Here is a 14,715-nt window from a genome sequence, read left to right as displayed (position 1 = left end):
CCCTTGCAGCCTCCCCAGGGAGGATGAGTTTCAACCTAGAATTTCTGAGTGGCTGTGGGACCTGCTGGCCATCGTGTGGTCCTGCAGGACCAAAACGGTGCCACAGGGAGAGGGGGCAGGGAGGGCTGGTGCTGGCAGGCCCAGCAGGGGCCGGTTGCTAGGACACCAGCCAGCTTTCAAAGAACTCTGGTTCAGCGAGATGTTCTCTTGCGCAAAAGCCTCCTTGGAAATGCCACAGGGCAACAACTCTGGGGAGACTGGGGCTTGGCCAGGCTGGAGTGCCCGGCAGTGCCTGGAGGGATGCAGAAACCAGGCTAGGAGAGGATAGATAACTCGGTGCCACCTCCCATGCCTGGCCTGACCCCACCCCTCCCAGCCCCTCCCAGCCCCTCCCGGCCTCTTATTCTAACTCACCTCGCTCCCACCGTGGGAGCTGTCTTTCCTTCCTTCCCACCCCAGGGCCTTTGCACGTGGCCTTCCTCCAGTCTGTTGCTCCCTTTCACTCACTTCCCACACTGCTTCTCAGGGAAGCATCACCCCCCTCCAACCCACCTCTGGGCCTCACAGGGGACCCTCCTCCCTGTGGGGCCCAGGGAGGGAGCACCGTCCTCACAGAACTCTGGTCACTTCGGTGTGTGGGGGGTGACTTGTTTATTGTTTTCTTCGGAGACTCAGTGCAGAGGGAGGCCACCTGGCTTCCTTCTTGCCATGTCCCTTGTTCCTTGGCATGTGCTTGGTGTGCATGTCTGTTCACAGTGAATTTGGGGCCCAGTGGCCTGAGCAACCAGAGGTGTTGGTTTTCTGAGGGTGGGAAGCTAGAAGGAGCCAGAAGGACCCTGAAACCAGCCTCCTGCTCCTGGGGCCTCAGTTCAGCCCTGCTCTGCCTGGGCTGTGGCCGAGGGACACAGATAGTGTGTCCCCAGGGGACAGCATGAGGGCATGGCCTTCAAAATGAGCCTGATTTAGTCAGATGAAGAGAGAGACAGCAGGCAGAGGAAGGTCTGGGGTGGAGACGAACACAGTTTATGACTCTCCCCACTTTACAGATGAGGAAACTGAGGCTTATGGGGGACAGTCCCTCTGAGGCCAGCTTCCTCAGAGCCTCCCTCTAGCGTCCTGCCCCTGCTGGGACCACAGGGAGCAGTGCCTTAAGTAACTCACTGAGCAGGGGCCAGGCAGGGCCAGGTCGGGTGAATGGGGACCCCTGAGTGTCACAGGCCACGCAGGGAGCCCCACAAAGACCTGCAGCCAGCCAGTCCCCAGGGGCCCCTGATTGGCTTGGGGTGGCCTCCAGGAAGCTGTTCTGTTTAGTGGCGTTTTCCAGGCAGACCAAGGCCACAAGCACGAGAGGGGGCTGTCCACAGACAGCGTGGACACTGCCTGTCCCCCAGATCTGCTCCTGGCTCTGCTGTGGGTCACCCATGTGACCAAGGCATTCCTTAGCCTTCTCTGAACCTCAGTTTTACCACCTGTGAAATGGGGCTGCTGGAGTAGGTAACCAGAGAGGCCACGGGGTGGAGGGTGGCCCCCCACAGACCCATGCACTTGAGCCCAGGCCAGACCCTCCCTCCCCAAAGAGAGGAGAGCATTGGGGAACGAAGAGGCTGGGTGGCCAAGAAGGGGAAATAATAATCCATCCCTATCGGGAGCGGGCTTTCCCCCTTGGTCTCCAGAATCTCCTAAAATCTGATTTTGCAGGAAATGATTGGCCCATAGGAGTCCTGTTTCCCTGACAACCATTTTCCTCTCTCAACCCCCTCCGTACAAGCCCCCTCTAAAAATCTACAGAGGCTCATGACGTTGCCATGGCAACGAGGACCTTCGGCCCCTACACCTGGAGCCCACCCAGACTGGGGACAGGGTGAAGGGGGCCCCTGGGCAGGGACAGGGCCCAAGACAGGCATCAGGGGGCTGGCTCCATGCCAGGCACTTAGGGCCGAAGGAACAAAGAACAGAACCGCCCATTCCCTAGTACAGGGAGGGCGTCTTCTCGGGCCAGCTGCCACCCACAGGGCAGCACTAGGGTGAACTCCCCAAGCCCAGTCCCTCCCCTCTTGGCCCAGGAGGGCTCCCCAAGGTCTGGGGTCCAACCCTATTTTGATGCATGAGGGACCTGGTCCCCTGGCCTGTTCTGCTGCGTGGGCTTGGCACTTGGGCCCCCCTCTCTGGGCCTCCGTTTATTTATTTGTGGGATGGGGATGCCAGCCTCCCAGCACCTCAGACCTAAAGCTCTGTCTGGGACTGTTGGCACCCAGACTGAAGCTCTCCCGTGGCCTGAGCCTCTCCACCCTCCTGACTTAAAACCCTTGGGCGCAGGAACACTTTCTAAGGTAGTGGGTTCACGGAACGTGAGCTCAGGAGGCAGTCTGACCTCGGTTCTCCTCCCAGCTCTGCCCTTCGGTAAATGTGAGACTGTGGGAACACTCTAGTATGTTCTGTGTCTCAGTTTCATCATCTAAAAAATGGGGTAATAATAGGCCTTCCCCCATTGGCTGTTGTGAGGAAGGAGTGAGAACATGCTTGCAAAGCACGAACAGGAGGCGTGAGTGGGGAGTTTGGCTGTGGGGGCGGGGGGGAGAGTGAGGAGGTCCCCCAGCTGAGTTCCGGCCTCTCCTGAGGCCCCAGGTTCTGTACCATCCCAGTCCTACCTGCAGCCTTGAAGGGGGGCTCGTTATCGGTCCCTGTGGGTTCCCGGACTGTTGTGGGTCCAGTGGTGTCCGGGATTGTGCAGGTCAGCCTTTGATGAAGGGAACTCCAGTTACAGCCCCGACCACAGTGAGAGCTGGTGACCAAGGGGCATCTCTGTCCCACTCAGGGACTCTCGGAGTGGGGCTTGGAGCCACAGGCAGCCCTGATCCTGGAGGACAGAGTGGGCTGATGTGGAAGGCTCTCGGTTGGTCCTCTGTGTGTGGGTCAGACTCAGCAGTGGAGGTAAAAGTGGATGTGGGGTATCCATAGCCCTGACCTTGCGGGGGGGATGTGAGTAAAGAGCCAGGTGCCCCCAGAGGGAGCGTGGGCTTGGCAGGTGGTGGCCTGGGAGCAGGTTTGGGGCCAGGAGGCTGCCAGCTGAGCATTTTCTCTGCATTTCAGGTCTCCCACGAATTTGCCATCAACTTCAACCCCACCAACCCCTTCTGCTCAGGTGAGTGTTGAGCGTACCTGCACCTGCCCTGGGTTTGCACCAGGCCAGCTCCCTGGGTGGAGGGAGGGAAGAGTGCAGGTTTCTGCACCTTTCTCCTCTCCCCTCCTCCTCATGCTTCCTCAGCACCACAGCTAGGGGCAGGGTTGGAGGTTGGAGTCAGGTGGTCCTGCATCCCGGGCTAGCGGCAGCCCTTTTCTGGCTGTGTGACCTTGGAGAGATCACTGCACCTCTCTGAGCCTCACATCTGCCCTGGGGAGATGTGACACCTGTTTAGCTCACACCGCTGGGGTCAGGTGATAATTAAGAGAAGGACTGCCAGGAAGCCCTGCGTAGACCGGGAGGAGGCCAGGGTGGAAAATGGCACACCTGCCTTTCACTTCTGCCTGCTCTGCGGGGAGGGCCCCGCCGGGCCCCGCCCCGCCCCGCCCCGCCCACTCTGCCTTTGACTGAGAGCTGTGGCATCCAAGGGTTGAGGGTGCCTGGGGGAGAGGGGCGGAAGGGGCAGGCCGTGGGCGTGGTCTCTGCTCCCCCTCCTCCCTGAAAAAGCCTTAGAAGATTTCCGAGCGCCCCAGAGTCGGTTAAGAAAGTGCTGGAAGAGGAAAAGGGGCTGCAGGTGGGTGTGGAAGAGGGTGGTCCCTGTCACCATGGGACCTTTCAGCAGAGGCTTGGGCTTGGGCGAGCCGTCCACCTTCCGCAAGGACCCTCAAAGCGGGGCCTGGTTTGTACTTGGAAGGCACCGACCTGGGGACGATGCTGTGACTCAGAAGCCATCTGTTGGCAAGAAATGTGACCCTGCACACCTGCTGGGGAAATCATGCCGGGTTTGGAGCAGGTCTCCAGAGATGTTTGTCCAAGTTCACATTAGTCAATCTCATTTCCGGCCAGAGGCCTTCTGGAGAGGACCACGGGGCAGGTGGATATTCTTAGGCTCGGAATGGCGGCTGTTTACAGAGCACCTACTGTGCGCAGGGGCTGTGCCAGCGTCTCAGTCCCCCTAACAAGCCTGAGCAAAAGCCATAGCGTGTCCAGACTGGACTCCAGGTGGCTTCCCAAGGCCCTTTTCCAAGCCTGCTGGACCCTTTCCAGCCACCTGCCCCAAAGTAGATTGTCAGACCTGTGACCAGACAAGGGAACAGGTCCCACTGCTAAGAAGTTGAAAGGCAGGATTTGAACTCAGGTCTGTCTGACTCTATTCAGGGCTCTGCACCACCCTGGCTCTGCTCTGTGGGAGCTTCTGGCAGGTGCATTTGGGGTGAGCCTGCAATGACACTTGTTGGCAGCGGGCTCGGGTCCGGGAGGACCAGGCTGATCTCGACTCTTGTCTCCGAGGCAGGCGTGGATGGCATCGCCCAGGCTTACTCGGCTTGCTTGCCCCACATCCGCTTCTACGGGCCCACCAACTTCTCCCCCATCATCAACCACGTGGCCCGGTTTGCAGCCCAGGCCACGCAGCAGCCCACAGCCACGGTGAGTAGGCGGCCACTGCAGGATGGGGTGGCACTGGCCAGGCCCTCCCTGCCTGGCACGAGGGAGGGCCAGACAGAAGCGCATCCCCCACCCACCCCCATGGGGCTGGCTAGCCGGCTCTTCTGCCTTCCTTTGTTCTAAAATCCCAGATGCCTCTCTGTGGCTCAGTCTACCTGCAGGTATGATAGGGGGTTGGACCAAGCTCAGCCTGATTAGTCCTGGCCTGTTGGAGCATAGAGCTGAGGGAGAGTCAGCAGTTCCGTTTGTTTGTGGTAGGAAATGGGGCTGTGACCCGTGGGGGTGCCTCCCCGGGGCAGAGGGTGCGTGTGGAAGCCAGGAGGCAGGTCCCCGCAGCTCTAACGCTGACCCTCTGAGCCCCTAGTTTCAGTAGCGCAGCCCTTGCCTCACGCTGAGGACTGCGGAACTGTCTGGCTGGCTGGGTGTTCAGTGATGCGGCTGCAGCTGGAGCCTGGACTGGCCAGGGCTGCTGCGTGCATCTGGAACATTCGGCACGAAGCCACATCCTTGGCATCTGCAGCCCTGGTCCTCTCCCGCCCTTCAGCCCCAGGCCTGATGCTAGTGTTGGGGGTCACTGAAGGGCCACCATGCCCCCCACACCAACCACCAGCACCCGCCCTGACTCTGCAATGTGAGTCTCCCCAAGGGAAGGGGGTCTGGTCCCATTGGGACCACCCACAGGAGGCTGGCACCTCTACTTGGTCCCTAGAGAGGTGAATGTTGGCAGTTGGCAGATGGCAGCAAAGACGGGAGGGGGAGATTATGAGCAAGGACACCAGGGGAGGGCAGGACAGCAGGACATGGTCTGGTCATTGGGAGGCAGCAGAGGGCCTGTGGGGAAGGGGACCCTGGGGTCAGGCTCCCAGCGTTTGAATCCTGCCCTTACCCCTTCTTCACTGTGTGATGTGGGGAAGTCACTTAACCTCTCTGAGCCTCAGCTGTGTCACGTGTACAGACAGTATTAACATATCTACTTCGAGGGGGTGGTGCTGAGAAGCAAGTTCCCAGAAGAGGCCCGCCCAGCAGAGGCCAGGGACGGGCAGGAGGGAAGTTGGTGCGTGAGGGTCAGCTGTGGTGAAAGGCGGTCCTGGTCCTTCCTGCTGCGGGGACGTGATCTGCTCTAGTCCCTGCCCTGCGGTGGCAGCTGAGGGCCTGGGACAAACCCCCTCCCAGCTTGGAGCCTGTTTCCTTCATGCAAGGGCAGAAGGAAGCCCCAGGGGTGCTGTGAGCATCTGGGGCAGCCTGAATGGGACACAGTCTGCGAAAGGCCAGGGAGTGGCTTTTTATAAAATTCCTGGGGGTTTGGCTGGAATTGTTAGGACACCTGCAACCGGCCAGGCCGGTGTCCCTCCCAGTCTGTTATCGCCTGAGCCAGCTTTCAAAGCAATGGAAAAAAGACCTGCATTCTTGGGCGAAAAACAGGAGGCAGGAGCGGGAATGAAGCCAGGGTCCCTCCGGGGCCCTTTGGCCTGGCAGGGAGACACCGTCCTGGGGAGACGCGGGCCCCGCCTACTGGATCCTTGGTGTGCAGGGGGCCTGGGCCCTGGGCGAGCCCAGGAAGGAGGAGTCTTTGTGTTCTGGGGGACTGCTGAGGGTCCCCAGAGGGAAGACTGACCGTGGCCCTGTCTCTGAGCAAGTCTGAATCCTGACCAGCCCTAATCCTCTTGACACTCCAGCCACGTCGTCGAGACCTGGTCCTCCCAACCTGGGGAGACAGCTTCCTCCTGTCACCCCCCGCCCCCGCAGCTTGGGCCATCTCCCAGTATCAGGAGTGGGACGGGGAGTCTCTGTGGTCCCCACTTACACGATGTCCGAGAACGGATACTGCCGGGTACCACCTCCTGCCTGTACTCTCTCCCACGTCTCCCCTTGCACCACATGTGGAGGAGGTGGGCTGTCTGGGGGTTCAACCCCAAGCTCCGGACCCCATAAACCTGGTCCAAACCCCAGCTCCGCCACGTCATGGCTGTGTGACCCACGGCAGGTTGCTTAAACTCTCTGAACGTGATTCCTCACCCGAACAGTGCAGGCGATGGAAGACCTTGCCTAAGAGAAGCATGGTGAGGGTTCAACCGAATGTGGGCAGCCGCATCTTCTGGGGACCCCTCTTGGGCCAGCACTTGGTGATGTTGAGTATGTTCAGGCCCAAGGCAAAAGAAAACGATCAGTGGATTAGACTGGTGGATTAATGATGCTTTTATGCAGCCGCTCTGGCATGGCCTCACCCTCCCGGTCCCAGACATATGCCCATGCATGCACGCCCACGGGCAGGAAACAGACAGCAGGTGGTAGGAGGCATCTCTCTAGGCAGGGCTCTACTCTCCATTCATTCACATGCCGCATCTTTCCTGAGAATATTTCCGTGCGGCACTGGGATGGGGGTGTGATGTGCAGGATGAGGCCTCTGTCCTCCCGGAGCCCGCAGTCGAGTGGGGGAGCCGGGCCAGGAAGCAGCAGCTGGGGTGCGATTAAAACTGTGATGACAAAAGTCCAGCATCATAAAGGTGGCACCTCACCCAGACGGACGGCCCAGGGAGGGCTTCTGGGAAAAGGGATGGTCAAGCTGAGCGTCGGAGGATGCTTCCGAGTCGGGCTTGCAAAGGCTGGGTGCGTGCATGTGCATGTGTGAACATGCGTGTGTGCATGTGTGTGTGGACTGTCCCAGGCAGAGGAAACAGCGTCTGCAAAGGTCTGGAGGGAGGCATGGTGTGTGGGCCTAAGTGAAAGAAAGAGTGTGGTGTAAGAGGGCTGAGCTGGGGGCAGGCGAGGCTGAAAGGTGAGCCAGTCCCCAGAGGGCCATGGGAGCTAGTGAGGAATCTGGGTGTTCAGAGGGCAGGGGAACCACTGAAGGGCACTGGGAGGTTCTTGGGGGGCCAGGGGGTTCCTATCATGGGGCCTTCATCTTCCCCTCTGCTCCGGCCCCTCAAAGTCAGGCCTTCTTGTCATGGCCCATTCCCGGCTGGCCCCCTAGGTGTCTGGCGTTCCAGTGGAGGGGAAGCTGGGAGGCAGCCGGGACCCTGGGGACCTGCCTTCGGGTCCTGGTTCTGGGGTCTTCAGCAACCGACTTCTCAGAAATGAGCCAGGGAGTGCAGCCTCCTCAGACTCTGCCTGGAACTGTTTCGGTCAAGTCAGTTCCTTGGAAATCAAATCACAACATTAAATGGGTTAGTGGCTATTTAGAGTCTCAGAAGGCTGAAGAAGCTCTGGTCCAGGCAAAAGGTGCAAGGCCATCCTTGAAGTGTGTTAGGAGTTTGGGTTTGGGGTTTGACCTGATAGTGATGCGCTACGTTTCTGGAGCACAGACGGGGTGCCAGGCCCAGGAGATGGAGAAGCAGGTGCAAGGGGCTACGCTGAGGGGTGCTCAGGGCGGGGGCTGCAGGGAGAGGACTGTCCCGAGGAGGAGCCCTCCCCATGGGCAGTCTGGTGGTAGAAGCAGAGCTCAGCACTGGGGAGAGCCTTCTCGTCTGCTTGGGGTGGATGGGGGCAAGATGCACAGGTGGGTTGTGGAGCCGTGGCCGGGCGGGGGATGCCGGGCAGAAGGAAGTAAACCAGGAAGGGCTCATGTGGAGGCGGGAAGTCTTGGGGCAGAGTACAGGACTGTCCTCGGGGCAGCTGGGCCCCGTCCCACCTCCTCCTGCCCGATTCTGCCCTTCATCCTCCCCTTCCACAGCCCCCTCCCAGGTCCCTTCAGAACTGTCTGGGGGTGGGGCTGTGGACCTCTGGGGCTGTAATGAACCTCAGGGACTCCTGGACAACCCTGACTCTGTACCACAATGGGCGAGGAGCCCAGGACTTGTCAGCTGCACTTCCATTGCCAAGACTGATGACGCCGAGCTGAAGCCAAACACATGAGTGTGGGCATCGCGGCTAGCTGGTTGGCACACAGGAGCAAGGGTTCAGGTCTGGTGCCGTGGCTCTGGACCTTGCCCTGGGCTGCTATCCTGGACATTCTGGCCTCCCGACACTGGGGTGCTGGCCTAGAGGGTGCAGGCCCCACTACAGGAGAGGCAACTGCCACAGAGGAGGATGTTGTGGAGAGAGCATCAGCTTTGGAGTCAGCCAACTTGGTTTAGAATCAAGACGGCTATCCCGGCTGGGAGGCCTGAAGTTAAGTCATGTACCCCGGCTCAGCCCATCTCATCTCTAAAAGAATCACAGGGTGAGGGTGACAAGGAGGGCCCGTGTGGTCGCTGTGTGTCAACAGGGACGTCGTCACCCTGTTAGTTGGTGCCCACTGCCCTGGAGAAGAAGGCTCCAGGGCTCCAAGGGGGGCTCAGGCCTGAGCAATGCAGTGCGGAGATGTGGCTGATGGAATGGGGAGAGTCAAGGGGCCTGGAGTGGTCAAGGGGCGGGGAGACCATCTGGGCTGGGAGGGGCTTGGAGGCCAGTCCCACCCATTCTCTCCCTCGTCGCCAGGCCTCTCAGTGCCCTCCTTCCTGCCAGCCTGGGTGCTCTGGAATATTTGTGGTGCGATGGAAGCACCCTGCTTAGGGAAGGGGTGCTGGGATGCTGGTGAGCGATGCGGGGATGAGGGCCTTGAGTCACGGTCAACCCCAGGGATGGGGGGCTGGCAGCAGCAGCCCTCCACTGCAGGGATTCAGGCTGCCATCTCCATAGCAACAGGTATCCCCAGCCAAGGGACTGATCTCTTAAAGGCACAGCGCAGGAGCCAGCCTGCTGCTGCCAGGAGGGGGGTTAGGATCATGGGGTCCATGCCTCCATGTGACTCACCCCCCTCCTTCCTTCCACAGTTTGTGCTTGGGGGACAAGCAGGAGAGCCAGGCTCCCTCAGAGGCTGGATTTGTATCCTCTGTAGGTCCCTCAGGGAGCAAACGGGTGAGAAAGTAGCCAAATGCTGGTGTGGGGCTGCCTTGGGCCTGCCCTCCATGACCTTGACTGGTCTGGGCCCCCTTTTCCTCTCCTGAAAACCAGAAGGGTCAGGGGAGAGGCGAAAGCTCTACACAGGGAATATTGGGGGCAGAAGAGCTTTTCTAATCATGGATGGGGGGAACCGAGTTCCCCCCAAAAGGGGCCAGAGGGTACTAAGGACAGAGCTGACCCCCACCTCAGCCAGCCTGGAGCCCCAGGGCCTCCACCCACAGGTCACAGGTCGCTTGGTGAGCTGTCCGGGACTCCACTCACCCCGGCCTTTGAAGTCTAGACTATAGCCACCTATTAACCACGCTAATTTTTCAGTATTTTTTTTTTACTTAAATAATTTGATATAGAAACTTTATAACCCACTGTAAGTGAATCATTATCCCTTGCCATGGGGAGTAACAATAAAAGTAAACATGTAAGAAACCGCACGATGGTACTCAGGTGCAGCTGCAGAGCGTCGTCCCCGAAGCCCTGAGCTTCCCATCTTCTCTCTGAGCTAATAACGAGGTCAGTGAACGGTCCAGGCGGCTCACATGCACCGGCACAGACCGAGACTGCCGCCTAGGCACTGTGTAGAATAAAGGCCGCTGCAAAATGCCCCCTTCCACGGTGACTCGGTGCTGTGTCATCTGCCATGTGACCTGCGTCTGCTTCCCCGAGTCCCACAGCCCCAGCAGCACTGGCCGGGATGACCTGCTGAGTCCCCGAGACATGTCTCAGTGCAGCTGTGCTTGAGAGATGAGCAGGGGCACAGGCACCCGCGTGCGGGCGGACAGAGGGCCTCCTCTGTCCAGGGGCTCTCAGCCAGCATGGTCTTCCTCACCGGCCACCAGGCGGCCTACTAGGAATGCAGCTATCCATTAGCGAACGAGCCGCTGCCACCGGGCACGCATGTTCTCTTTGGGGTGCTCGGGGGACACGCTGCTGCCACTTTGCAGATGAAGGTCTGAGACCCACAGTGCCTCGACTGGCAGAGCCAGGTCTTACTTCCCAGGCTCCCGACACACAGGGCGGGAGGGCCAGGGCAGTTTCTGCTCTGGCTGAGGCCGGGTCAGGGTACACCCAGGGGCCAGGGTGCTGTGGGAGGTGGTTGGGATTTGGCTACAGCTGGGGAAGGAGTCACCTTCCTCCCAGGGTCAGAGGGCTTTAAGGAGGATTTGCAAGAGGAGGAAGGGGGTAGTGGGGCCAGGGGCCTCAGGGCCCTGCTGAGTGCCCGCTGACCTCCCTGCAGCAATACTTCATCCTCCTCATCATCACGGACGGCGTCATCAGTGACATGGAGGAGACGCGGCACGCCGTGGTGCAGGCTTCCAAGCTGCCCATGTCCATCATCATCGTGGGCGTGGGCAACGCCGACTTCGCTGCCATGGAGTTCCTGGACGGGGACAGCCGTGTGCTGCGCTCCCACACTGGGGAGGAGGCGGCCCGAGACATCGTGCAGTTCGTGCCCTTTCGAGAGTTCCGCAATGTGAGTGTGGCCCAGGCGGGGACATGACCTTACAGGACCCCGAGAGCCATGATAGTAACCAAGGACGAAGGTCTTGGGACTGTCCGCTGTCCTGGGCTCCTCTGCCCTCAGCTGCATTGACTGAGCACTGCCCGAGGGCCTTCGCTGTGCCCAGGGCCGTGCCAGGCCCTGCCCCAGACCAGAGACCATGAGACAGGGTGAGCACTTGCTCCAGCAAGCTGATGGACACAGAGGTGGTGCCCAATCCAGATAGGGGTTCCCGGAAGGCCAGCCTTCTAGCTGACCAGAAGTCAGGTATCTGTCAGGCCCAGGTTTTGGGGGGCAGAGGGATGACAGCAGAAACCTAGAGGTGAGACAGGCTTTCCTCATAATCACATGTCACCCAGCCCCCTCACTCCACGGGTGCAAAGCCAGGACCGCCCTCTCCCTAAGGGCCTCTGCAGGGAGGAGTGGCTCCTGCCGGTGACTCTGTTCCTACGTGCAGGGGACCCCGAGTCTGCTTGAAGGAGGCTGTGGCTGGCTTCCTAGTTGCTCCCCGGGTGGCCCACGAAGAGTCCCGGGGGGGAGCACAGCCTCAGGTGCCAACCCCGTACTGTGATCCTGGGGCCTTCTCTTTGACCAGAGGCACCCTGTGTGGCCTTGGACAAGTCCTTGACCTCTTTGGGCCCCAGTTCTCTCAGCCGTGAGGGCCCCTCCAGGTGCTCTAGCTCAGCAAGTCTCAGCAAGAACTGACCACTGTTTTGTAGCCAGTGGTCCACACACCTCTGCCCAGTCCCCTCTGGTTTGCCTGAGATGGTTCAGTCCCTTCCTCTGGAGCAGTAGCTGAGGCCAACTGCAGGGCACAGACCACCCTTCATTCCCGCTGACACTGACCGAGCATCTCCCTGCGCCTGGCCTGTGCGTTCGGCAGCAAACCAGACAGTCACCGCTCGTTTACACCAGCCGAGGGAAGGTGCTCAGGATGTCTGCCAGATGAGTGGGCTCTGCAGCTTGCCTCCCAACGGCTCTTGTCCTGGAAAGCCCCCCACAGGCAAATCCTTCCTAAAACGTTACTCTCGGGCACCTCAAGTGCTCATGGTAATGGTTACACTTAGCCTAAAGGAGGGCACTGCTAACAGTGGCTTTCGGACCTGGACAGGGACGGCGTGCGTGCGTGTGTGTGTGGGGGGGGATGGGTTTCTGACGGACACTGTTCTCCAGGGACACCTCCAGGAGCAGCTCTCTGGGAATGGTGCCCCTCCCAACTTCTGCTCAGTAACCCCTGTTCTCTCCTCTCTAAACCCCACCCTCCACCCTGCAGGCAGCAAAAGAGACCTTGGCCAAGGCTGTGCTGGCGGAGCTGCCCCAACAAGTTGTGCAGTATTTCAAGCATAAAAGCCTGCCCCCCTCCCACTCGGAGCCCGCCTGAGTGCCCGCCCCCGCAGCAGCATGCCGGCGGGCCCCCACCCTCCCCCAGGAACACGTGTGCTCACCCTGCTTCCTTATGGGTGGCTTTTTTTTTTTTTAATGATCCACATGTTTTTTTTTACAATCGGACCTCCACCCCCGAGTTCTCCAGCCCAGCTGGGCTTCCTTTGTTGGAGTTGACTCACGATGCTTCCAGGCCAAACTGGCTTCCTCTCCTCCTGTCCCCGCCACTCTTAATCATTGAATGTACTTTGTATAATTTTCGTGGAATAATTATTGTTATTAAAGAGAATAAAATTTTTACAATCGTAACTAGCTGCGGAGTCTGCGAGGAGCGTGTCTCTCCCTGGTGCCCCGTGTTGTAGCCCGCGCCTAATTCCTGCTGTTTCCAGTGCTGTGGCCGTGTTCTATTTTTATACTCAGGGTAATAAGGGGTCTCGGACATCCATGTCAGCTTCTTCCTCAGCTGGGACCCCGGGGGCTCTCGAGCTGGGACATGAATGTGAAAACCCCTCCCCCCAGCAAGCCTGTGAGGCTGGTGCCATCCCTTGGGGACCCGCGTTGCACACAAACAGTAACCGCCCTGTTAAACTGGCACAGAACCAGGCACCGTGAACACACGTGCCTGGTAAGTACTTGTGAGTGAATGGAATACACGGGCCCCAGCGGTGACTGTAGGTTTTCTGGCCTCTGCCGTCCCCACGCACTGGCCCAGCCGATACCACCTGATCACCGCCCCTCTTCCTCTGGGTCCACGCTCTGTCCCTTGTGCTCCGACCTTCCTCACACGCACACACAGCCGTCGCTGCCACCCACCCGCCTCCCCTCCGGGTCTGCCAGACCCCGGGGTCTGCCCCGTGGTCTGCAGTGTGTGCAGGCTCTCTGGCCTAACAAGGCCGCTCCCGTCCCTGCCGGCAGCAGCCACTGGTCTCTACCGCGTGCCCCTCTGGGCTCAGGCCCAGCTCCATGATCCAGCCAAGAGACCAGTCTCCGAAGCCCCAGCTGCCCTCTCGGTTCCCTCCCTCGTTCATGTGACACATCTTTCCCTCCTTTACCCTAAGCCCCCAACCCCCGCCCGCAGGGGCTCCAGGCAGCCCCTTCGCCACAGGCTCGTGTAGGACCAGCACCAACTGACACTGGTATTAAGCACTCTTTCCCGCTCTACGTTCAAGTGCTTCACAGGCATAACCTTGATGAACCCTCCCAACAGCCCGTCGATGACCACTGCGGAGACGCGGAAACAAGCAGAGAGGCTAATCGCATCTGCTAGAGGCAGGCTCCAGAGCCCACTCTGGTCCCACTGCATCGAACGTCCTCCCTCAACCCTGTGTCTTCTGCTCAAGCTGGTGAGTTTGTCCTTCCTCTACTGAAACTGGGATGTCACTCACCTTGACCCCTTCTCCCAGGTAATTCTTACTGGTGGCTTGTTATGTACCTGGACGGTGCACCAGGCAGATTCCTACCTACGGGAGCCTGGTAACCTCATGAGCCAGTGTTTATTTATGGGGTGGAAGTGAGTGAAGGGTATCTTTATCCTAAGTTTGTGTTTTTTCACCTTAAGTTTTCAATGCATCTGCTGATTCGGTACCAACCAAAAGTCAGCTGAAATACCCTTTAGGGACACCTTCGCTTCTCCTGCGAGGGCTGCAGGACTTCCTGGAGCCCTGCTTCCCCGAGGCCCTCTGGGAAATCACACAAAGGTCTCCTTTTTGTTTTTCCGGAGGGGCTTTGGATGACAGCTGAGCCATATACCCACGGCTAGGCATCCGAGCCAAGGAACCGTGTGTGCCTGAGCAATTAACATTTAGCTGAGAGGGAAGCACACAGAACAAGCTGGTGGTTGGAGCTCTGATGACCAGAGCTGACCTTCATCCTGTCGGTGTTTTAGCCGCAACCTAGGAGAGCCAGCAGGATGGATAAACCTGCCCTCTGTCACCACTAACGGAAACTCTGGACACCCCGCTCAGACAGAGGGGAGAGGCCAACGCTAACAGTATTGATGAGGGTGGCTATTGCTCCCTGGGCTCCGTGTGCTGACCTTGATTCTCGTTCACCCTCACTGGGAAGCTGGTGTCGCCATTCTCACTGACTGAGGAGGAAACAGGCCCAGAGTGGTTAAGGACCTTGCTCAAGCGACCCAGCAAGTAAACGTCTGGCTTCAAGCTCACAGCCACTGTGGTTACCCACGGAGGTGGGACCAGGCCAGTTCCCAGGGAAAAGCAGGGGAAACATCTCTGACAAATGAAGCTTCTCTCTTGGGTGGAAAGGAAGCAGTGAGAAGGGAAGAACCTTTGAGGTGGACAATGAAGAAGGTGCACGGGACGAGCCTGAG

The 14,715-nt window shown here is 59.3% G+C and overlaps 1 protein-coding gene across 3 annotated transcripts in view; it reads left to right on the top strand.

Annotated features, from left to right (window-relative positions):
• The window catches only part of CPNE2 (copine 2), a 38,871-nt gene extending 26,176 nt beyond the window's left edge, over window positions 1-12,695 (top strand). For all 3 annotated transcript variants that reach the window (XM_053663212.1, XM_053663213.1, XM_053663211.1), the window contains 4 exons: window positions 3,091-3,142; window positions 4,476-4,609; window positions 10,740-10,976; window positions 12,277-12,695. In XM_053663212.1, the coding sequence (XP_053519187.1) occupies window positions 3,091-3,142; window positions 4,476-4,609; window positions 10,740-10,976; window positions 12,277-12,384 (531 nt within the window). In that variant the 3' untranslated portion in view covers window positions 12,385-12,695. The remainder of the gene's footprint in view (window positions 1-3,090; window positions 3,143-4,475; window positions 4,610-10,739; window positions 10,977-12,276) is intronic.
• The last annotated feature ends 2,020 nt before the right edge of the window (window positions 12,696-14,715 follow it).

The sequence above is a fragment of the Artibeus jamaicensis genome, unplaced genomic scaffold, assembly GCF_021234435.1.
Source record: "Artibeus jamaicensis isolate MK-2021 breed Jamaican fruit bat unplaced genomic scaffold, CSHL_Jam_final contig_3152, whole genome shotgun sequence".
NCBI lineage: Eukaryota > Metazoa > Chordata > Mammalia > Chiroptera > Phyllostomidae > Artibeus > Artibeus jamaicensis.
This window is presented reverse-complemented; position numbering and strand designations above follow the sequence as displayed.